Source organism: Rosa chinensis, chromosome 2 (genome assembly GCF_002994745.2).
Source record: "Rosa chinensis cultivar Old Blush chromosome 2, RchiOBHm-V2, whole genome shotgun sequence".
NCBI classification, from domain to species: Eukaryota; Viridiplantae; Streptophyta; class Magnoliopsida; order Rosales; family Rosaceae; genus Rosa; species Rosa chinensis.
In genome coordinates, this window is record NC_037089.1 from 68,292,830 (window position 1) to 68,317,881 (window position 25,052).

General features: G+C 39.0%; 2 protein-coding genes across 3 annotated transcripts; both read left to right on the forward strand.

Moving 5' to 3' along the window:
* Positions 1 to 4,091: 4,091 nt before the first annotated feature.
* LOC112188482 (beta-amyrin synthase) lies at positions 4,092 to 10,694 on the forward strand. Of its 2 annotated transcripts, none has more exons than XM_040514877.1 (16): positions 4,092 to 4,320; positions 6,346 to 6,531; positions 6,986 to 7,075; positions 7,187 to 7,387; positions 7,638 to 7,722; positions 7,870 to 8,036; positions 8,130 to 8,321; positions 8,440 to 8,553; positions 8,648 to 8,767; positions 8,878 to 9,000; positions 9,086 to 9,202; positions 9,389 to 9,445; positions 9,540 to 9,730; positions 9,862 to 10,039; positions 10,123 to 10,287; positions 10,420 to 10,694. In XM_040514877.1, exons 1-16 carry the CDS (start codon positions 4,114 to 4,116, stop codon positions 10,537 to 10,539), a joined length of 2,313 nt encoding a protein of 770 aa, XP_040370811.1. In that variant the 5' UTR covers positions 4,092 to 4,113; the 3' UTR covers positions 10,540 to 10,694. The 2 variants fall into 2 exon arrangements, with proteins under 2 accessions (XP_040370811.1, XP_024183372.1); XM_024327604.2 differs by having other exon boundaries at positions 9,104 to 9,202.
* Positions 10,695 to 20,013: 9,319 nt separating this feature from the next.
* On the forward strand, positions 20,014 to 24,764 carry LOC112190119 (glutamyl-tRNA(Gln) amidotransferase subunit A, chloroplastic/mitochondrial). The gene is made up of 10 exons (XM_024329540.2): positions 20,014 to 20,585; positions 21,071 to 21,382; positions 21,751 to 21,930; positions 22,051 to 22,145; positions 22,526 to 22,601; positions 22,776 to 22,853; positions 23,249 to 23,342; positions 23,432 to 23,481; positions 24,157 to 24,270; positions 24,426 to 24,764. The coding sequence occupies exons 1-10, from the start codon at positions 20,043 to 20,045 to the stop codon at positions 24,519 to 24,521; spliced, it is 1,638 nt and encodes a 545-aa protein (XP_024185308.1). The 5' UTR covers positions 20,014 to 20,042; the 3' UTR covers positions 24,522 to 24,764.
* Positions 24,765 to 25,052: the final 288 nt, after the last annotated feature.

Sequence of the window (25,052 nt, forward strand, 5' to 3'; positions counted from 1 at the left end):
TCGTAATTTTTGGATATCGTATGATTTAGTTATGAATTTTACAGTTTCGATTCATTTCGATTTTTCGATTAATGATCTGTGAAGATCGGACAGTCCGATGGACTTGTAGTTTTGATATGTTGATCGTATGACTGTCCCAGTGACCATGTCTGGTCATGGGCGAAGATCCGACCGTTGGATCTTCGTATAATTGTGAAATAGTGATTCGGAGTGCGATTCGTGAGAATCCGACCGTTGGATTTTCATGAAATTTTGTGGAGATGTTTATAAGGAAGATTCAGGAAGATCTGACCGTTGGATCTTCGTGATAATTTTGGAGGATGATCCTAAGGGTGATCCGTGAGGATCCGACCGTTGGATCATCATATAATTTCGATCTGACCGTTGGATCGTCGTTTAATTTTGTTTATGAGTTTTTGGCTAAGTTAAGATCGTATTGGATTAGGTGATCAACGGGATGATTTGGCGGACGATTCATAATATCGTGGTTGTGCTGCTAAGAGGACGCAGCTGGATTAGAGGTGAGTAAACCGCACATGGTTCATTCACGAACCGAAGTTCTAAATATTTATGTTTATTTGTGGAAATGGTTTTGAATTAAATAATTGTTTTGGAAAATATGAACTCAATCGACTACGGTTCATAGGGCTACGGCTCACAGGTAAGAAAATGATTTTTTTTATAAAAAGGAATTTATTGCTTTATTGTACGAGATCTATAGTTGGTATTAATAGGCATTCCTGTGCGAATGTCTATGTACATATATTATTTACATGAAAAATATATATGTATTGATGGATTTTTGTTGAGGAAACCATATAGTGAGGTGTTGAGTTTTATTGTTTGAGAAACAATAAATTGTTGATTGGTTGAGATATATTGATCTGTGGAGATCAATAGGTCACGGGGTGACCATGGCATCTATTAGTGAATCACGCTCTTGTACCGGGCCGGTGGTTACTAATAGTATTAAATCGTGAACCACGCTCTCGCGCTGGGCTGGTGGTTGCGATCAGTTAGAGCTCTAGTCTGTCTGCCAAATGTTGAGTGACCTTATAAGGGTAACGGGGAGTGACTCATAAGTGTATAATATATATATATATATATATATATGAGAGTGAGAAAGTGACGTGGCTTTGTGGTGGTCGTTGTGATTGTGATAGTTCTACAATTTCTTTGCTTGAGTTGAAATTGTTATATTAAATTTGTGCAATCCTTAAGTTTACTCATACGGGCTGTCAAGCTCACCGGGTTTGTGTTGTTGCAATCCTGGTACACAATTCAAATTGTGTAGCGGAAAATCCTACAGGTCAGGAGAATCGAGAAGGTGATCAAGCTGCTTAGAGTAGTGGTATTTGAGTTACAGCTTTTTTGTGAGGTTGTTATGCTCACTGAGATTACATTTAAATTTGGAGAGAGTGTGTTGTAATGTTAAACTCATGAGGATTTGGTTTATGTATTAGTGAGTGAGGCGAGGTGTGTTTATTTCTGAGAAAAAAATTCAGAACGTTTATTTGATTTAGTTGTTATTTCATGTTTCGGATTTGAATTTATTATTCAAAATTCGGGGCGTGACATTAAATTCTCTCTCTATTTTGATTTTTTAGGACTCTTTTGAAATTTGAATATTCTAGATGCAATTTTATTACTCTCTAAGTCTTTATATATTTTTAATTATATAAATAAAAGCTATAAAAATGAAATAAAAATTAAAAATACAAAACTGCCTAGGCGTCTAGGCGCTAGTCCCCTTGCTATCGCCCGATTAGCACCTAGCAATTTTTCAAACTTTGATTTAGATGAATAAATTAAAGCAATGACTCCAGTGTTTTCACCTCACATGATTTACAATGTTTCCGCTACACGTTTTACGAAAATTATTTAATACAATGCCTTGCGGTTTTCTTGAATGTAAGTGGAACAATTAGGCTTATGTTTTAGAAACTCGCGGCACTGTAATGTTCAAACTGGAGAGAGCGTTGCAAGATTAGTCTCGTAGAGTGTCTAACTCAATGACTTCTGGCTCTAGAGTTTCAATATTCTGAAGCACTATATAACATTGCGCTGAACATTCTTCATTCTTCCTACTATACTTACTGTCACTGATTGGCTATTCAACGCTATTATAGTAGTGCTTGATAATTTCCTATTGAACACTTTGGGTTGTTTCTTAAAAAACACTAGAAATGATGCTTGAATACTGTAACAAATATTAATATAACATCATTAATTGGTATCTAACCAGTGCCTAATATACTTAGAATTTCTCACGAGATTTTTAATACTTCAAACCATGTGAACAAATTTTCAAACTTATAGGCTTATAGCCATGTGACCACATCAAGGTGTGGCTCATAAACACTCGAGTGAGTGTGAGCCTAATACTCCCCATATCTACAATAGGCATCTTTATTCAGGCACTGCTGGCATATGCCTTATAGAACACTTTAATTTTTCTATATCTTTTGCTCTAGAGAATATGGATAACCGTATCAAAAAGTCATTAGGTACGGTGCAGTAACAGAATGAAAAAGGGTATCCTCTATTGCAGGCTCCAGTAACCAAAAGCCACACTTTTGACTTGGGCAAGATCATATCATGATACTTGAAATTTGGTTAACTATCATAAGACGGAAGAAACTGGATGAACATTAAAAACCTAGCTTCATATTTTCCGGACAAAACAAAGTAATCCCAATAATACACTTGAAGTAGTACGCTAGTCTCTCCTCTGAAACCTATAGCTAGCTAGCATGCATACTTCTTCACGCGATAATTTAACTCTTCATTAAAACTTTAGAACAATTGTGAGCTAGCTAATTAACCCGCACAACTCGATCGGTTATTCCCAAGATTTTAAAAAATGTTCGGCGCTAGTCGGGCAGTAGCTCAGGGCCTAGCGCCCCCGCCTAGGCGGTTTTTTATTATTACTTTATTTTATTTTTATTTTATAACATATATATATATATATATATAAACAAGTGTATGTTTCTTTTCCTTTTAAAGCTTTTTTTTCTTTTCTTTTAGTTTTAATTATCTTCCACTCTTTCATCAGAGTGTTATGATTGTAATTATATTAATTAGTTTAAGGGCATAATTGTCATTTTTAATTAAGTGTGATTAGAAGAAGAATCGTGAACTCTCCCATTTTCCTCTCTGTAGTCTCAGTACAGAACCTCTCTCATCATCCTTCTTCTTTCTCTCGCCAAAATTGACCACCAAACACCTAAGGTCTTTGTTGTCTTCACCAAGGAAAGCTCCAATCATCGACCAATTGATAACATCATACTTAAGATTTGAATTTTGGTTCCTATCTTTCTCTCTCATCGGGTTCATCGCCGAAACCACCATTGTCCAATCAAGTCGTCGGGGCTGGTTTGTCAATTTTGAATCAAGGACTTAGTTGAGGACTAGGTTTTAGTTCACAGAGTAGTCTCTAAATGCTTTGGAGTTTTGAATCTTCTTCTTCGTCCTTTTGATACATGACCAGAATCAAAAGAATAAAAAAATATTTAAAAAAATTCAGCTCCCAACGCCCAACAGGTCCACCTAGGCCGCATACCCTCTGCCTAACCCGCTTAAGTGGTCGCCTGGAGGCCTGATGCCTAATCACGTCCCCCAGGCCAAAATCGGAACGAGATGTTGACACCTAGTCGGCCGCCTAGGCCGTTTTTTAGAACCTTGGTCAGAGACAGAACTAGAATTGAAAAACTGGGTGGGCTGCAAATTAGAGTTAATTTTACATGAAAAATGCTACTAAAATTTAAACCAAAGTTCTTTAATTTAAAGCTACGTTCTTAATTGATAACTAAGTTAGATAAAAATTAGAACTAAGAAATGGGGACAAAGGCAAAAATAAGAGGACAAGAGGAGATTTTTGACTTTATAAAGGCTACACCCTATATAAAAATTGTACTTAAAATACTCTTTCCACAAAAATGAGGTGGGCTGTAGCTTAACCTAGCCCCTCTCTAGTTCTGTGTCTGTTCACACTACAAGGGAGTTTTATCCATAAGCGTCCAGTGAGACTATCTATATAAAGGAAGGTCGTTAAGCTAGCTATACATACCGGTCCAATAAAGCTAGCAATAATATATTGCAGCATTCCATGAAATGTGGAAGCTTAAGGTTGCAGAAGGTGGGGAAGATTCCTCGGCTTACATTTATAGCACAAACAACTTCGTGGGAAGGCAGACATGGAAGTTTGATCCCAACGTAGGAACTGCTGAAGAGCGAGCTGAGGTTGAAGCAGCTCGTCTTCATTTCTACAACAACCGCCATCAGGTTAAACCCAGTGGTGACCTTCTTTGGAGAATGCAGGTACTTGATACAATGGGTTGACCTTTCTTGCTTTATGTCATCTCTATGAAGAATCATTGGTATCAGTATATATCGCTGTGTAGAAACCCCCAGTCGCTGAATTATTTAACAATCTAGCTTGCACCGAAATGTTCTTTATTTAACAAACTAATCAACTCCAACAACTTCTCTGTAATTTTTGTATTATAGGAAAGCAAAAGTTAAAGCTTTAAGCAATTTTTCTTCTCCAACTTCAACAAATTCCCTATTTTACAGCAATCTCTAAAATCTCCATAATTCTTTCTTAAAATTTTAGAGATTCATGTAAATTTAAATAATTTTGCTTTCTCTTTCCTCACTATCTTTAAAATGGAGATAGTTAAAGGAAATCTGTTTCAGCAAAAGAAGCTCGTTTTCCTTAAAATAGAGAAAAAATAAAATATAGGAAGCTATTGGAGTTGCTTTTTTTTTTTTTTTTGAATAAAGGGCTGGTGCGGCTGCCCCTCAAGCCTTGATTAATGAAACTGTCGAATACAAGGGGGGACATTAAGCCTAAACCCCTTATTACAATAAGCACCTAGAATATTATCCGAAATAATATCAGAAATCTCTACATGAGACTTGTATTCTAACAAGCACCAACTAGCAAAGAGTGCACAAATAGCTACTCCATTTGCTTTAACATAGCAGTGACACAGCGGAAAGAGAACTCGATATGTAACCCGATTACAACATAGCATAATTACTAGTTTTAGCACAGCTTTCCTCTTATGTTGCCACCGAAAAGTTAATCCGACGACACTTAGTTTCACCCTGCCACTAGGCGGCAGCGCCCATTTAACGAAGCAAATAACTCGCCGCCAACCTAGAGCAGACAAGGCACACTGAGTGTGCATACCGGGACAAAGCCCATATTGCCCTACCCAAAAGAGACAGGGAATTATTGCTGGCAAGGAGCCATAGCTAATTAAAAGTAAATGAAAATAAGACAAAATAGAAAATATAACCGGGTCAAGGGTCAAAGCCCAGACCCATAGTCCACCAGGCCCAAATCGAAAATGGGTGCAGAAATCACAACGCCGCCGTCTTGCCAGCGCCTCCCATGCTGTCCCAACTCCGGCAGCAACACCACCGCCACCTTCCTCGAGCCATCTAGCCTTGCCGCCCCTCCTCAACTCGGAACCAAAACGCCCAAACCAAGTCGGGTCAAACCGATCCGATCTGAACCCAGTGGCTTTCCTCACCCGACCATCTCCATCACCTCGAATCCGATCTGAACCCGTGGATCTCCGGACACACGCCAGCAAGGTACAACCACCAGGTCGTTCGCGTTCCTCCCGAGGGCAAGGCGACGTCGACCCCCCCTTCCAGTCATCCCCCCGCCTCGAGCCTTCGCCGTCAAACGCGCCAACCACCCGGGACAGCAACGTCCTCATCCTGCAACCAAAACCTCGACTGGACCCATTAACACCGGACACATGGTCCCTTCTAGCCCGTCCGACGACGCCGCCGCAAGGGCATGCTGCCGGACCGGGCATCCAAACTTGCCGGACGCTCCTGGTTTTTGAGAGAAAAGTCTTAGGGTTTTTAAGTTGGTTAGTCACTAAAACTTGGCCCTCATTATTTGATTTTATATGTTAAATGATCATCAATTCTTTGGTCGCCGAATGACCCACTGATTATACAGTCTTATATTTCGATAACAGTATCTATCTAGGCCAAGTGAAGTCCGCCTACATATGAGCCATGAGCTAGCAACCAATAACCACCCAAAAATATCAAAACGTTTTCATTTGACTTCTGACTAATATATCTTCCTTTCCCCTCAAAAAAAAAAAAAAAAAAAAGCTCCTTAATTAGTATTCCCGCCTAAATGAAAAAAGCTTCATTGTTTGCTTTCGAAGCTCAATCTAGCTAACATTTGCTTGGAAGTTCATTAATAATCCTCATTAATATATTAGGGGCTAACTAAAATGATGTTTAATTTCGTATTTTGTTGGAATCAAAAATCATATTATTGATTTTCTTAACTATTGTAAACTGCAGTTCCTAAGGGAGAAGCAGTTCAAACAGACAATTCCTCCAGTAAAAATTGAAGATGGCGAGGTTATCACATACGAAAAAACCACAGATGCACTGAGAAGGTCTGTCCACTTCTTCTCAGCATTGCAGGCAAGCGATGGCCATTGGCCTGCGGAAAATGCTGGCCCGTTATTTTTCCTTCCTCCTTTGGTCAGTACTTTGCTTCTCTATAGCTATAATTTACAGTCATCAATACTCGAGGTACCATTGTGAACTGTTGTGGATTGAGAGAAACACATACGTGTTCGTGTGCATGTAAATGCAACCCCATCTTCTCGACTTTGCAAACCCAGAACAAACTGGGGAATATTGGAAATCCAATTAAGAATTACAAGGATCTCCAAAAACCAGTTCTGTTAGTATCATGTTAACCAATCACTACATCCGTAAAACATAAATGATTGATGATCGATTTACATAAAACTTACATTTATTGATAGATATTTTGCTAATTTCTTTATATGTGTGTGTAACAAATTGGAGGTTTCATGCTTGCTTAATGTAAAGTATTTTGTTTCTTTTACTTTTTACCTTTTACTTTTAGGACTATATTACAAGTTTACAACTACTAACTGGATGTCTACTTTCTACCCTAAATTTTCAGGTCATAGTTATGCACATTACGGGGCATCTTAACAGTGTATTCTCTGAGGAGCATCGCAAAGAAATTCTGCGTTACATATACTATCATCAGGTACATATAGTCTTTGATATTCATTGGCCCAAATTTATCCATTTCTGTACACTTCAATCTGCCGCTGTATAAAGAATGTGAATTATTCATGTATACTTTGAGATATATTAGAATGAAGATGGTGGTTGGGGACTACATGTCGAAGGTCATAGCACCATGTTCAGCACAGCTCTCAACTACATTTGTATGCGTATTCTCGGAGTAGGACCTGATGATGGTGGCCAAGACAATGCTTGTCCGAGAGCAAGAAAGTGGATTCTTGATCATGGTGGTGTCACACACATACCCTCTTGGGGAAAGACTTGGCTTTCGGTAAGGACCGGTATTAATGTTAAGGCTACCAAATCTGTTCACCAAATGATGTCGATCGATCAGTACTGTGTTTTAAATAAATGATGCTAATTTAGACCAGATTGGACTATTTTGTGACTGCCAGTGTTCTTTAAACTTACAAGTTATATTTCTGTACAAAGGAGGAGAGGCGTTGCAATAGGATCAAATGCTATGCCTATAGTGAGATCCACAAAAATGATTTTAATTGTATGCATTTAATTTCTTGTAGATACTTGGTTTGTTTAATTGGTCTGGAAGCAACCCTATGCCCCCAGAGTTTTGGATTGTTCCTTCATTTCTTCCTATGCATCCAGGTAATTAGCACACTGCTTGCCTGCTCTCCTTCAAGTCATTGTCTTTCATTTTCTATTTGAAATGCTAGCGATAAGCAATACTCATTTCTATGTATTGGTGATTTAGTTTTTTACTGTGATTTTAATTACTTTCTCATACAAATGCAGCAAAAATGTGGTGCTATTGTAGGATGACTTACATGCCAATGTCATACCTGTATGGAAAAAGGTTTGTTGGCCCAATTACACCTCTCATTCTTCAATTGAGGGACGAACTTTTTATTCAACCTTACAATGAAATCAATTGGAAGGAAGTACGCCATCTATGTGCCAAAGTGAGTATTCAACTTGATTTACTTCAAATTTCAAGCCATAAAATAGTTTGTATTCAGGACCTGAATCACCTGATTACACAAATTTAATTGCAGGAGGATATCTACTACCCTCATCCTTGGATACAGGATCTCATTTGGGATAGCCTCTACATTTCCACAGAGCCTCTTCTTACCCGTTGGCCCTTCAACAAGTTGATCAGAGAAAAGGCTCTACAAGTGACGATGAAGCATATTCATTACGAAGACGAGAACAGCCGATACATTACCATGGGGTGTGTGGAAAAGGTAATGTATATGGAGAAAATCTTTACCTCGTTATGTTAGATATCATAAATTATCCCAGTCCTAACTCCTAACTAGCTTATTTCCTATTCTACTGGTATTTGCGCAACTCGATAAATAGGTGTTATGTATGCTTGCCTGTTGGGTTGAAGATCCAAATGGGGACTATTTCAAGAAGCATCTCGCTAGGATCCCGGATTATTTATGGGTTGCTGAAGATGGGATGAAGATGCAAGTTAGTACACAACAAGATACAATATATATGAATTATTTTATTTTATTTTTTCATCTTTTTCAACATTGAAAATTTACTCTATATTATGGTGCAGAGTGTTGGCAGTCAGGAGTGGGATGCTAGTTTTGCCATTCAAGCTTTGCTTGCTAGTAATCTCATGAATGAAATTGGACCAACGCTTGCTAGAGGACATGACTTCATAAAGAAATCTCAGGTTTGTATCTAGTTCTAATGAAGTCACTTGTCATTTTTTGTGAGAAATGTCAGTCCAGTTATTTGTTTAGAGTTCAGACTAGCTAATGACTTTGCACTCAAATTTTGAAGGTCAAGGACAACCCTTCTGGTGACTTCAAAAGCATGTACCGCCACATTTCTAAAGGGTCGTGGACTTACTCCGATCAAGATCATGGATGGCAACTTTCTGATTGCACTGCAGAAGGTTTAAAGGTAACAAACTTTGCTCCAATGCTCCACGCCAGGTTTTCTTATCCAACATAGCTTGTTAATTATTATTCCATGTTTCTCAACATAGTCACACTCACCTCCACAGTGTTGCCTTCTGTTGTCGATGATGCCATCGGAGATAGTTGGTGAAAAAATGGAGCCTGAGCGCTTGTACGATTCAGTCAATGTTCTTCTTTCCCTACAGGTGATATAACTTGTCTAAAGTAATCAAATCTGGAGAAAGTTATTAATGATTCTTTTACTCTGCAAGAGCTGCTTTACTTCCAAGATTTTAATCAACTTTCAGCTATTTTAACTTCTCCATTCTAGCTCATTGGTATCTTATGTCTCTGTACTCATAAAAAATGCTCGACTTTACCTATCATTGCAGAGCAAGAATGGTGGTTTTTCAGCTTGGGAGCCAGCAGGGGCAGCAAAATGGTTAGAAGTAAGAATTTTATCAAATCGATATCATGCATACATGTTGATCGGGGAACTCTGTCCAATGAGTTAACGTATTCTTACTTATTTTATTTCCTCAGCTGTTAAATCCGACAGAGTTCTTTGAGGACATTGTGATTGAGCATGAACATATTGAGTGCACTTCAACTGTAATCCAGGCTTTAGTTCTGTTTAAGAAGCTACACCCTAGGCACAGGAAGAAAGAGATTGAACATTCCATCACCAATGCCGTACGCTACGTTGAAAATATACAAATGCCGGATGGTTCATGGTATATATGTTTCTATTCTATGCAATAAATCTATGATTAAGAAAATATGTTACTTTGTTACTTTCACCTAGTGCAGAAAAAAAAAATGGAGAACTTGAATAATAAGTAAACTCTTATAAACATTTGAACAGGTATGGAGATTGGGGAGTTTGCTTCACATATGGTACCTGGTTTGCACTAGGAGGATTGGCAGCTGCTGGCAAGACATTTAGCACATGTGCAGCCATGCGCAATGGGGTTAGCTTTCTACTTACGGTGCAGAGAGAAAACGGTGGTTGGGGAGAGAGCTATCTTTCATGTCCACAAAAGGTAACTAATTAATTAAAGCATTGAGTTTCCTAATCCGTCTTAAATTATGATAACTCAATATCTCTCTTACTTGGGTGATCCAGACATACATTCCTCTCGAAGGAAACCGATCCAATCTAGTACATACTGCTTGGGCTATGATGGGTCTCATTCATGGAGGACAGGCAGAAAGAGACCCAACACCTCTTCATCGCGCAGCAAAGTTTATAATCAATTCTCAACTGGAAAATGGTGATTTTCCCCAGCAGGTATTTTAATTCTTTGCATAACAAAATTTTCATCCAGGTAGTGAAGAAGATATTCACAAAGTATATAGTATGTTAATTTTAAGTAGCACCTGCAGTGTTTTGTAACTATTAAACACTGAATTAATATGGCAGGAAATCACCGGAGTCTTCAAGAAGAACTGTATGCTACATTTTCCAGTATATAGAAATACATTCCCACTGTGGGCTCTTGCAGAATATCGCAATTGTTTTCCCTTGCCTTCCAAGGGCTAAGGGGCTCCCCATATTATGTAGCTCTCATCCAAAATAAAGGATCAAACATCTCAGTAGATGAAAATGGGAATATAAACGATATCAATCTCTGTATGTAAGATAAATAATACATAGGGCTGTACTACTGTTTATTGTTGTTATAGAGCTTTCTTGCTTGTTCACTTTTTATTTCCATTACTTGTTTCTTTTTTGAGTTATTATCACAAATGGTACCTGAACTTATCCTCTATTTTATCGATGGTACCTGAATTTCAATTTTGATCACAACCAGTACCCGAACTTTTCGATTTCATTTTAAATGGTACCTAAGACCACCTTCGATCACTATTCCGGCCAAAAAACCCAAATCTAAAAAAATAAAAAATAAAAAAACAAGTTCAAGGCAAGTCTATTACCAAAAAATCATCACTATATATGATCGCAACCCTTGAAATCATCAAAAATCATCACTATGATCGCCTCCCATGCCGTTTTTAGTTGGAATAGTGACCGAAGGTGGCTCTAGGTACCATTTAAAATGAAATCGAAAAGTTCGGGTACTAGTTGTGATCAAAATTGAAGTTCAGGTACCATCGATAAGATTGAGGTGTAGTTCAGGTACCATTTGTGATAATAACCATTCTTTTTACTTATGAAAGGTTTGGTTTTTCCCCTTTTCCTTCTTGAGTCCAAGAATTTTGCTACAGTTGGCGCGAAACGCTAAGGAGTGGGAAATTTGAAACGCCTCTTTGTTTTCGGCAAATTGGAAAGTTGGAACTTCCCATATAATCTCCACTGATCCAATTAATTGTTCAATTAGGGTGCATTTGTTAGGGGGGATTGTGTTACCCCGTCATAATTTCTTTAGGAGTCCTGCACTCCTCATGCCTGGCTTATGCTATAGGATGCCTTGACCCATGTTTGGTGCCAACAGGATTAAGTACTATAGAACTAAAACTATCAACACCACCAACCTGCAAAACCAATGAATCTCCAAACGGTGACCTGATCAGAACTCCTCCGTCAGGCCACTTCCGGCCGGCGCACCGGTAGGGTTTGATCCGTCTTGTAGTCGCTGACGTTCTCTAGCCTTAGTTGGTCCAATTGGTGGGTGTGGATAGAGAATCGAACGCTGAGGTCTCCAATAGTTTTTCTACAAATTCAGGCTGCTCCGGCGATGTTTTGAGGTGCATGAGGTCTAAATCTTGATATACTCTTCGTGTTCTACATGCTAGTTTACATGATTTTAGAATTTGATTATGTTATGGAAGAATTGGTTTCTAGGTATTTCAGCCACCATCGGGTACACCGTCTGTGGTGGTCTGAATCTTGATATACTCTTCGTGTTCTACATGCTAGTTTACATGATTTTAGAATTTGATTATGTTTTGGAAGAATTGGTTTCTAGGTATTTCAGCCACCATCGGGTACACCGTCTATGGTGGTGGTTTCGGGTTTCTTTAGGCTAATCTTGATTCAATTATGAATGTTAGGGCTAGGAATGAGGTCTTTGTGGTTAATTTCAAAACGGGTGAAGGTTGTGGAGAAGGCTAGCAGAATGAATTGATTCAATTTTTGTGTTCTTCATCAAGGTTAGTCATGTTTAGGGAGATAAGAATGATCAATGAACTGAAGTAAAGTGGAGAGTGAGAATGAGGCTTCCACAATCCCATGATTTTTGGTGTCTCTATGGTAGAAGTTGTTAAGGTGTTTTTGGGACTCTAGAATCTCATTTAATATAGTCCATGTTGTTGCCAAACTTTGGATGGCTTGTCTTCCACTAGATAAGCATGTATGTCCAATTCTGTCCAGTCCCCCCTACCAAATGCGCCCATAAAGTGTTACCCAAAGATATGTTCATTTATTAGAATTCCAAGACAAAAAGACAAAAGAAATCGACAATCCTCTTTTAAAAATGTTTGTTATAATAAGTTGTATGAAGTCGAATAATTGCATTTAAGGGTCCTAAATGTTAAACTCGTATTGAGTAAAAGATGCAAAACAAATGCACTAAGCAACTGTCGGGTCATGTCACCAGTGCGGTACATAAAAGAATTGATTATCTCATTTACCCGCCATTCAAGTAGGAAGACGTTTAGGTGCATAACAAATTGATAAGTTCATCTAAGGAAGCAGCATATTACAAATTAACTTACAAAAGAGAAAATCCGTGTAGAATACGTATACCAAGTGGTTTGTAAGTTTTTAACTATATATATGCTAATCAATCATCTTGCTTTGACATTTTGTAGTCTTCTTAAGAGTAAGCTTATTGTATAGCACCTATACCTATACACTAGAAAATTTACCCACATTTTGCCGCGGGACTTGGTATTATTACAAATAAAACCGCTTGTATAGACAAAAATAACTGCATTTAGGGGTGCATAACAGTTATCAATTTCTGTCGTTCTAAGTGAACTAACAACTACCCATAATCAAATGAAGTTTTCAGTTTGAAACAAATTTTTCACATGTTCATTTAACACTATGTACAACAACCACGAAGCTCATTCGTGTACTGATCTGAACGGTTGTCAGCTCATGCTTTGTAGAGTGTAAGAGTGGAAATTTTGTCCATCGAGCCATGGAGTACGCAAGATTTGAAGAATGCTTGAAGATGCAATGTGTGACCTGTGAAAATGAATTGAATTAATTTCAAGAAAACATTGGCTTGCAATAATCAATTGGATTTTGTGAGGAACTTGTTGAGTATACCTTGTGAAGCAAATATCTACTTCCCTTAACTTAAATTATGAGATCACCTGAAACTTAAAGAAATCGGCAGAGGAAAAAAAAAGAAAAACAGAGTCATTTAGTAACAACCTTCTATTCATTAATGATGCAGCATATCTTAAAAATACTTTCATATTTAATCAAGTGTGCTTTTACCTTATAGCATGAGAAGTTATCAGTAGTATCAAGTTTCATAAACTTCATGATTGATTCCTTACTTTAGAAGTTACCGGTGTGCAACCAAGGCAAATTTAGAAAACCCCTTCACAAAAAACGTACAGAATCAATAATTAGACTATGTCAAAACCAAATGAAACAATACCAAATCTAATATACCTCAAACACACTATCTGTAGATACCTCTACTAGCAAGCTAGTTTTGCTACTTCACCAAGCATAAGTAACTCTCTCTTAGCGGGCCCACAAGCCATGGTGGGGCCAACCGAGACATACATCTTGTAGCCCGATGTCCAAGCTACACCTCGGTAGTCGGAAGCGGCCGATACCTCGCCGGGAAGCCACCTTCCCGGCCTCGCCAACATGCCTCCACAACATGCTTTCTACACTAGAATAGTTATGTTTTGCATCCCACATCGGAAAGCAAGTGTAAGAGGGGAGGCTTCCTTACTTATTAAAGGGACCTCCACTCACTTAGATCAGCATCCCATTACAACTCATGTAATCCCCTTAGGCCGCAAGGCCCAACACACACACTAGTTAAGTTTTTAAGTGGACGTAGTCTCCCGCTAAGGCGGGAGACGAACCACTATACATCTCGTGCTATACTCTCTCTCTCTCTCTCTCTCTCTCTCTTTTACGTTAATTAGATCCCCACGGATCCAAACGTTAACATTGACGCCGTCTGTGGGAAGCCAACACAAAGGCTTCGTCACCTACCACGAATTTTGGCCCGTTGGCATCCGGTCAACACCCATCAGGGCTGGTCAACCCTGATAAGGTTGGTCAATTCCAACTAAAAAAATTGTGTCAATTTACTTTGGACACCCAGAGTTTCATAGTCCGCCACAAAATTCTTTCTGCCATAGCGTCAAACTCCAGCAAGGTTGTCGTCACGTCAAGGCTAATCCTGACGATCTCTTCCACTAATAATTTCCGTTAACCGCCAAGTTTCTTCCGCTAAGCGCCGACGGCGACAACCTCTAGCCAGCTTGACGCACCATCAAGCTTCTTTCGCTAAGATTTATCTGCGGCTACTCATCATCTAGCTCTGCTAAACCATTAAGTGACATCTGCCAGGCGCTCCGCTGGCCAAATACTCCTCTCCGCCGAGCACAACTACTAAGAAAAAGGCTCCGCTTCGCCGAGCACCACCGCTGAATCCCTCCGCTAGCCACTACTCTACTAGCTGTCGACGTCCCAAAACCTCACAACCTCTGGCCACGACTCTGCTGAGCGTCACCGCTGAGCATCGCAGCTAGGCATCACCGCTGGTACCACCGCTGAACTCCTCCGCTAGGTACTAAAGCTCCGCCAAGCCATGTTCTTCGATTAACATCAAGATTGGCACTCACTCCGCACCACAACAATTTATTAGTGCACCCATCAGCGGTCAATTGTCTTACCTATTCACATCCGCTGCATCATAGCGGCAATCCATTGCCAAGCACCATCAGCGGCTACCACAGCCGTCCCCCGCTAAGCACCATCAGCGGCACTGCTTCACCGCTGGGTAGACACCGCCGAGCTGTACACTGTAGAGCTTCACCGCTGGCCAGGGCACCACCACCCAACTTCTTCCGCTGAGGCACAACCGCCCAACTTCCTCCGCTGAGGCACCACCGCCTAACTTCCTCCATTAAGGCACCACCGCCCAACTTCCTCCGTTGAGCCTCTCTGGACACCCATGTTCGATCCATCCTCTGGGAGCTTGAACAACTTCCTCCGCTGACCAACCTAGTTGTGCAGTACTCATCTTTTCTTCTCTTTGCACCAGAGAGCAATTCTCTCAATCGACAACAGCGTTCATCATTTAGCTCTCAGGAAACCACCAAAAGGCAGCCATCAACTGCAGATGGTCATCCTTGATGAGTCACGTTGCAAAACTTGCCGGTCCTAGCGGTAGCGCGAGTTAAATATGATCAATCCTTCGAGCTCAACCCCACGTTATTCACCGAGCCTCCACTTTGAATATCTTTAAATGGAACACCTGGTCTCTTCACTGAACTTGCAGCAGAGCCAACCATCAAGATAAGTCTTCTTATCTCTTTATTTGGTTATTCACGTGCCTAGGTATTCACACGGATGAACTAACTTAAAACAGTTGGTCAACAGATGCGTGGTTAATAATTCAATGCCACGTCTAAGTTATGCTTGTCTCTTGTACACACCTTTTATGCATTGACTCAATTACACTCTCATGTGTTGCAATTAGACCATGATTTCATACACTTGTTATCAAATAGCATGACACAACATTATAATCATGCACACGTATATGCTCTTGTCTATGCTACACGTATCAACTACAATAGTTGTATACCTCATACAAATACATAACTTCTTGTTTGGACGCCTTGTTCACACAGAACACCTTGTCTATTCATAAAGCATGGGCATATATAATTAATTGAACTTAGCTAATGTTTTCTATACGCCTGCACACAACTATAACTTAATTGATATTACAAGAAAAAAAAAAACTATAGCTTAATAACCTTAATTGCTAGACACATGCTACCATGCTCATAACAGGTGTAGTCTTGGGAGTACTTATTGAGATTTCTTTTCTTGGCTCAAAGATTAACTAATTCTTTGGGAATATGCAAAATTTATGGGGGACAAGTCCTAAAACATAGTTCATAGTCGAAACTAACCGGTTTCACACTTTCGTCCGACTTACACTACGGAGCACAGTGATGAAAAGGGCCAACATCTCCTCCCCATCAAAACCCTTACCATCTTGGCATGAGATTTTGATGCAAGTTACACATTGATAAACGTCTCTCTCCCCGTCAGAACTCTTACCTCCTTGGAGTCAAGTTTCGATGCGATTGATACATTTTGCAAGTTATTGAATCATCATCTTGAATCCTCCATGTCGTTGCTATAACGACCCTCCATTTGAGAACCTCCCTGATCAAGCCTACTTCAAGCCATGGAATCCACCACACTCTCACCAAAGCTCTGATACCAAATTGATGGGAAAAAGGTATCGAACGCAAGTCTCCAACATTCAATCAACAGATACCAACAATAAGGAGTAGCAAACTCATAAAATAGGGCAAATACATACAGCAAATAAACTAATTTTATTCATAAACTATATGCTATCTGATAACAATTACAATATCCATATATATAGGGGTCACACTAACCAAGTAGATTTAAACTAAATTGGAAAGATAATCAAAAGTAAATCTCGTTAACGTGAGAATTGAAGGCTCTAGTTAGCTTTAGAGAGAGAGAGAAAGTAAATGAGACATGAGAAGTATATATAATGGTTCATCTTCCAACTTAGCGGGAGACTACCTCCACTTGAATGTTTAACTATGTGTGTTGGGCCTTGCGGCCCAAGGGGATTACATGAGGATGTAATGGAGTGCATTCTAAGTGGGAGGAGGGGTCCCTTTTATAGGTAAGGGAGTCCCTCTTCTTTACATTTTCTTCTATATATGGGACTAAAGGTCCTTATTCTAGTGTAGAAAGTATGTTGTGAAGGCATATTGGAAAGGCCGGGAAGGTTGCTTCCCGATGAGGTTTTGGCCTCTTCCGACTACCACGGGATAGGTTGTATGTCGCGCTACTGAATGCATGTCGCGGTTAGGCTCCACCATGGCTTGTGGGTCCCCTAAAAGGGTGTTACTTATTCTTGGTGAGATAGCAAACTAGCTTGCTAGTAGATGTATCTACAAATCCTAAATTAGAGTGCAATAAGATGCCCTCAAAATGTCTAGAGAATGAATTATCAACGATTACAAATCTATAATTAAATGACAAATGATGCATTTGATATTACCACATATGCTCTTGCATCATCTGCCTTCTTCTACTATTAGCTTTTCAATTTAACTGCTTACTTCTCTGCATGTTCCTTACCCAAAATTCATGCATAAACCTTTCTGTGTCTTGATTAGCATCTTCCTGAAACATTAATTTGCAGGTCTCATTACCATCTTTCTCACTTGGATTGCCAGCCTACTGCGTTATTACTTCGTCTAAGTCATCTTTGAACTTATCACATTATGACAGTCTTAGGTAATTTGCTATAATTCTTTTGTAGTAAATCTTTCCCTCTACAAAGGGGGTTAGCGCTATGTTATGTTAATATTTCTTATACATCAACTCAAATGAGGAGCCACGTTGGGGCACGGTGGGTCCTGTGTCCCAGTAAAATTTAAGTATAAAACTTTGCTAGTTTCATAATAGCAATGATACCTATCTTGGTAGCTGTCTTGCTGCAGTGGTAGAGGCTTTCCTCCATGTGAAGTTGGTCTAACTTGGTCTCAGGTTCGAGCTATGTTACCAACAATGCACTTTTTTTTTAACAGTAATACTATTCTTTCTTCTAATAAAAAACCATTAACACTATTGTTTTTTTTTATGATTTTAAAATTCAAAGATTAATCATATTTCCATTATGAAATATTGTCCAAAATTTAAAAACTATAAGTTTGATTAATAAAATTTTATTTCCGTAATATTTCCTTAATTTTATTATAATTTTATTTTTATTAAAATTTTGATATTTTTAGTTTCGATTTTTTTTTTAACTTTTGAGTGCCTCACTTGGGATCAATTTCTAGCTCCGCCACTGCATCAACTAATTTTACCACTTCAACTAAGAATATTTACCATTTTAAGGACTCATGTTTCACTTTGAGGACTAATATTACTATTTTGAGGACTCATTTTAACACTTTAAGACAATTGCATGCATGTCATACGTTAACACATTGTAAAATTTCCCCTACAAAGGTTGCATGTACAGTAATTGATATTCCAAGTTTCATTTGGATTTTTAAATGGATTTATTATAATTCTACATTTTCTTGATATTACACAAGTATACTTCAAATTAAGTAAGAGACTTTTATAGACCAAAAATAAAAAGTAAAAGATTTTTCATAGATCATATATTAAGAATCTAATTACTAGTGGAAATGACCAAATGTTAGAGAGAGAGAGAGAGGCTTCGATGAAAAATAAGGTAACGAAGGCTTTTATTCAACTCATCCTCCAATAGTGATTGTCTAGACTAGTTTATGAATAAAGTCACTTATGATTTTGATTAAGTTGTCATTTGCCAACCCGAACATTTTCTAACTCGAGAAGAGAAAAAGATGAGAAAAATTTTGGCCAAGAATTGTTCACTAGTCAAACAGAGCCAGACATTATAAAAAGTAGAATTTCACTTTAATTTCACTTAACAAAACTGGTTAAATACTACTAAAATAAGATCTTGAGCATTGAAATGGTACTTCGATTCAACTCAACCCGACTCATATACCAACCCGATTTAGCTGTTACTTGAACTCCCTATCGCCAATTTACTAAGTAAATATTTAATAACACACATTAGCGGATGCATAAGTTAATATTGAGTTAGCTTCAATATCAAGCTCTGTTCTAAAAAACGGCCACCCAAGCCGCCTAGGCTCTGGGCGACAGCAAGCCGACTCGAGTAATAGGTATTCAGAGGTATTGGGTGGTCAGGATTTAGGCGAGTGCCTGGGCGACCGAGGCAGAAGGCCAAGACGTCGATTCTCGAAAGGCCAAAACAGACCGCAGCTTTTCATCGCTCTTCAGCTCTTCATCCCCGCAGCTCCACAGCGCCTCTGCTCCACCGCACATCTTCTCTTCATCACTGACGACGACACCAAAACCAAGTTCGAAAGACGCAAAATTATTTGCAGAACTTCTGTAAAGACTCAAGTTTGACCACAAGCTAAGCTATTCTGACAACTTGAGAAGAACAAACAGCCCAGTAATTTGGATTATTACTGGAAGAGGAATTTGGATGAGATCTTGAAAGGATCTAGTCGTTCCAATTTCTGTTTTGCTGGTCTCCAGCTTATCTGTTGGGTTGGTGTTGAATAGGGATTAGGGAACCCATAGGTGTGTTCGATTGGCATTGGAATCTATATTTTATTATTTTATTTTTCTTATAGAATATATTATTATTCTTAATTATAAATTATATTAAGCCTTTAACTCTTTATGTATCCTTTTAAGTATATATATACACTCTTATTTATATATTTATATGCTATAAAAATAAATTAAAAATTAAAAAATTAAAACCGCCTAGGCGCCGCCTAAGCGCTTGGGCGCTAGTCCCCTGGCCACTGACCGACAAGCGCCTAGCGATTTTTCAAACCTTGATATCAAGTTATGTCAAGAACAGGAAAAAAAAAAAAGACTTTATCTCGGAAGTCCCAATGATCTTGTAATTCAAATCAATCATTTTAAAATTTCCTACAAATCTATATTTAGACTTTTTTGTACAACTATATCGTGTCATTTCTACATTCATTAGAGCTAGAATCTAAAATATATAGGATGCGATGATCGCGATCATACCAGCAATAATGCACAACATCCTATCAAAACTCCAAAGTTAAGCTTGTTTTAGCGAGAACAGTATTAGGATCGGTGACCTCCGGGAAAGTCATCATGTTGCATCCTTTATCAAAATAAATAAATAAATAAATAAATCTAAAATCGATAGCCCAAGTTGCCGAAATGGAGGTTTGGGGTGCCCGACCCGAACCCAAATGTATATAGTCGTCTCTCACTGTAACTCGCATTTTTGGTTGCAGAGAGTGAAAATGCTATCCACACTCCAACCTCCGCGCTCACTCTCTCACTTCCGCACTAAACCCCTCCTCCTCCGCCGCCACACCTCCCTTAAACCCCTCTCCTCCTTATCCTCACAGCCCGTCACCCACTCCACCCTCACAGACCAATCCCAATCCCAAATCCTCTCCACCCGCGACTCCCTCCTCTCGCGCCAAATCACCGCCGCCGAGCTCGCCGAGTCCTTCCTCGCCCGCCTCCGCCGCACCGAGCCCCACCTCCGCTCCTTCCTCCACGTCTCCGACGCCGTCCTCACCCAGGCCCGCGACCTCGACGACAAGCTTCGCCGGAATGAGGAGGTGGGACCCTTGGCCGGGGTCCTTGTGGCGGTGAAGGATAACATATGTACGGCGGAGATGCCGTCCACGGCGGGGTCCAGGGTTTTGGAGGGCTATACGCCGCCGTATGATGCCACCGCCGTCAGGAAGATCAAGGAGTTGGGTGGGATTGTGGTGGGCAAGACCAATTTGGATGAGTTTGGGATGGGTAGCACCACCGAAGGCTCCGCCTTTCAGGTTTTGGATCTTCTGGGTCTACTTTGTTTTATCAATTTACTTGTGGGTTCTGTGAAAGTTTCGTTCTTTTAATTCAATTCAAATGAAAACTTAGATGGAATAAATGAAAATGTAGTTGAATATTTGAACAAGCTAGTGTTAGTGTTTCATGGACATATTTGAATTTGAGTTGCCCCTTTTCTTGTGAAGTATTGAAAAGCTTTCGTGGGCTGCGTAGTTTTCATTCCTTATGTTAAGCTGGATGGAAAGGAAAATGTAGGATTTCTTTTTGGAGTAAGATCTGAAAATGTGGTTCAATAGAGGTGAAGTTGGTTTAGTGATTTATGTGAAGTGTAGAGTGTGAGTGACTCTTTTTCTTGTGGGTACTGAAAGAGCTTGGTTTTGTTGAGACTTGAAGAAAATGGGGTAGGGGAAGTTTGTTCTTTATGTTTGCCACTGGTAACTGGAGTTGGTTTACTCAGGTGGTACATCTGTTGGTTCATTAGGTGACTGCAAACCCATGGGACACGACACGGGTGCCAGGAGGGTCATCAGGAGGCTCAGCTGCAGCTGTATCTGCTAGGCAGAGTATGGTATCGTTGGGAAGTGATACTGGTGGAAGTGTGAGGCAGCCAGCATCGTTTTGTGGTGTTGTTGGGTTGAAGCCCACGTATGGGCGCGTATCGAGGTTTGGACTTATGGCATATGCGTCATCTCTTGATGTTATTGGCTGCTTTGGAACATCTGTTGCTGATGCTGGGATTCTTCTTCATGCAATTTCTGGTCATGATAGACTTGATGCTACCAGCAGCAAGCGTGTAAGTGTTTTTAGAAGTATGATCCTATTTCAAATCTTTTGCAAACTTGATTGGCACAAATCATGATCTGATTCCATACCATAGTATTCAATAACTTTGAAAAATGTGCTTCCACATTTTTATACTCGAGAAACCTCCAAGGAAAACAAAAATGTCCTAGGCTCTAACAGTACCATGATTACCAATTTTAACTTCACTATGCATATCTTAGCAGTATAAGCCAACCTTATCTAGTCATTATTCATCCTGAGGGCGAACTCTGCAAAATTTATCTAAACAAAATTGTTGGTTTGTACTTTGAATGTAGAGACTAAACACCACTTTTCTAGATATGTTTTGCTTGACATGCATTTTATTTTCTCTTTCAGGAGGTTCCTGACCTTGCATCTCAATTTGTTTCCATTAGTTTGCTACAGTCTAAACCTCTGAAAGGACTAAAAATTGGTCTGATCCGTGAAACTCTCGATGATGGTGTTGATATTGGAGTAACTTCTGCAATTCGTACTGCTGCACTGCATCTTGAAGAATTAGGATGCTCCGTAACAGAGGTCTACCTTCTATTATTAGTTTTTCATTTTAACTGCTTTACTTCTCTGTTCCTAACCCAAGGTTTCATGTATACCCGTTTGGTGTATTGATTAGTATCTTCTTGAACCATTAACATGCAGGTCTCATTACCATCTTTCTCACTTGGATTGCCAGCCTACTATGTCATTGCTTCATCCGAGTCATCTTCGAACTTATCGCGTTATGATGGTCTCAGGTAAAATTGCTAAAATTTGTGTCTGTAGTATATTTTTACCTCTGCAAAGGTTGTGTGTAAAAGGACTTGTTAATAGTTTTCATCTGGGAATTTAAAAGTTTGATTTTATTTTTACATTATTTTGATTTTACACAAGTCTACTTTCATTTCAAGTAAAAGACTTTATCGACCAAAAGAAAACGCACTTGACTTTTTGATTTATGATGCCCATGTGATATTCAGCTACTAATCAATTAGTTGAAAGGACCCAAGTGTCTGTGAGAGACAGTTGTTTGTATAGAAGCTTGTTTAGATTTGGGAGAACAAAGATTTGCATGTTCTGAAACCTCCCCATTAGATGGTATATCCGCATGATCCATTATCTTTGTATCAATATCCAGGTATGGAAACCAAGTTGCTGCTGATGAGCTGAACTCGCAATACATGGACTCCCGCGCCAAGGGATTTGGTTCTGAGGTACTCTATATATTAGCTAGTCAACACTATTGGGTTTTAAAATTTCAATTCATGGCCAGCATTTCCTCAGTGCTGTTGGTGTAGTTAAAACCTGGACTTAGGACTTCAAAGTTATAATTAGACTTATACAAGCTAGTGTCCTAGTGACCTGATTTAATGCTTTTGCTATTCCAGGTCAAAAGGAGAATTCTGACCGGAACATATGCCCTTTCAGCTGGTTATTATGATGCATATTATAAACGCGCCCAGCAGGTATGTCGACCATGCTAAAATTTTTTGTTTAATAGAAAGTGTGTTAGTGCTGCATTAGTTTTTGCCTGCTGACAATATAAAAACAAAGAAACCAAAAAGAATCCATTAGCATTCCAAAAAGAAATTTTGCCATTTATCTTAGGGCTCACCTGACAGGGATCTTGTATTCTAAATTTTTTTCATGAATGTTTCTTGGCTTAGTTTTTTGGTCTTCATTGGTTTCTGGAATTTAGAATAATGCATTAAGCAAAGCCAATTTAGTACTTCATTCTTTCAGGGCCAGAACATAGAAGTAGTTCATTCTTGATTACTGCACTGAGATGGGGCTGCTCTAAAAGGTTTTCCTATGCTTTATTCTGTTGGAGAAGGAATTAATGATTGTGATAGTGTTTTAGGTGAGGACGATAATTCGGAAAAGCTTCAAGGCGGCACTGGACGAACATGACATATTAATCTCACCTGCTGCTCCATCTGCTGCGTATAAGATTGGTATGCTAACCTCTGGCATGCATGGTTTTCTACTTTGCTTTACATTACATATTTTTCAGTAAATCACCCATTTGCTTGTATCTTTCCAGGTGAAAAGAAAAATGATCCGTTAGCAATGTATGCGGGCGACATAATGACGGTGAGCCTCTTGAGTACCGCAATTCTGAATTTCTGTTTCTGCTATACTTGTTTGTATGTACTGGGAGTTCTATGATGGTTGAATACCTATTATTACTTAATTAGATATGTAGAAAACAAACTGTGTTTCTCTTGTTCATCAATACTCAATTCAACTCATCTAAGCATAAATATTAGTAAATTAGCTTTCTTTTTCATCATTCTAATGCTAGAACAGGTATTTGCATATGTACTGTATTCTAATATGTAGGACAACGGTTCAGATTTCTTGTTCCAAAGCAATTTTTTTTTTGTGTGATTATGGTTGCTGTAGTGTCAAGTTGTCAACTATGTCTGTCTAGTATGTACATTCATTTATATTCAATTGCAGTCATGCATTTCTAAGACATGCACTTCAACTGCATCTACATTTCCAACCTGTGACTCCCAACTTCTGTTTTGGCTTTGAACAAAGAGTAGACAGTTAAACTTCGCACTGTTGTTTGGTGTTGTTCTAGTAAAAACTTTGAACTGGTCAACTGCCCATGATCTCATCCCGGGGATCCTGCGAACACTCACTCTATCGCTTGTATATCCATATAACATGCACGCTAATTCTTTTCCAAAAACCTTATTGCCCGTCAATGGTAAGATGACTAAACAGCTCTGACCTGTTTCCTCTTAATTCTATATACAGGTTAATGTTAACTTGGCAGGTCTACCTGCATTGGTTCTGCCATGTGGATATGCCGAAGGGGGGTCAGCAGGCCTTCCAGTTGGTCTTCAAATGATTGGTGCAGCATTCGATGAGGTACTGCATTTTCACCTACAGCACTGCAACATGTCAATTTTGTATTGAGACTTACCATTCAACCCGACCTTGGTTTTTTCCGGTTATTATTTAGTGAAAATGGATTAAGCTTAGTACTCGATAAATAAATTCAAACACTCCTATCTATTTTGCAGGAAAAGTTGCTTGGAGTGGGTCACATCTTTGAGCAGACCCTTCAAAATTGCAGATTTGTACCTCCATTGATAGCAGATGAGGATAAACCATGCTAGCTACCAGAATTGATGGTTGGATGTGCTGATTGAAAAGATGATTTTGAATCAATGTAATCTATCACAAACAATTAGTTCAGTTAGATTTGAGCAAATCAGATTACAAATTTGTTTCCACTCTCCGATTCGAACCTGAGAAGGTGCTTTAAGTCAACGAACTATTCGAGGATTGGATAGAGGCAGTGCAATATAATGTTTAACTTCTATAAATTACCAGCTGTTTATCTTGCCTAAATTTTGTGATGAGTGTGTTTCCATTGTCGCCACCATTACCTGATTCTCCCACAGAAAAGAGTGAAGTGTTCGAATCAAAGTTGAAAAGCTTTAATTTCACTAGTTGATGAAAAATAAAAATAAAGACAATGTGGTTCTTTGACTCAGTTTCTTTAATTTTAATTTTCCTGAAAATGAGAATTTTTACGAGAAAAGTTTACCGCTTTACGGCGGTAAAGATAACAGTGACGTGATGGTTGTTAGTTAAGAATTCCACTATCCCAGGAGAGAAGCATCAATAGATCCGCCAGCTTAACT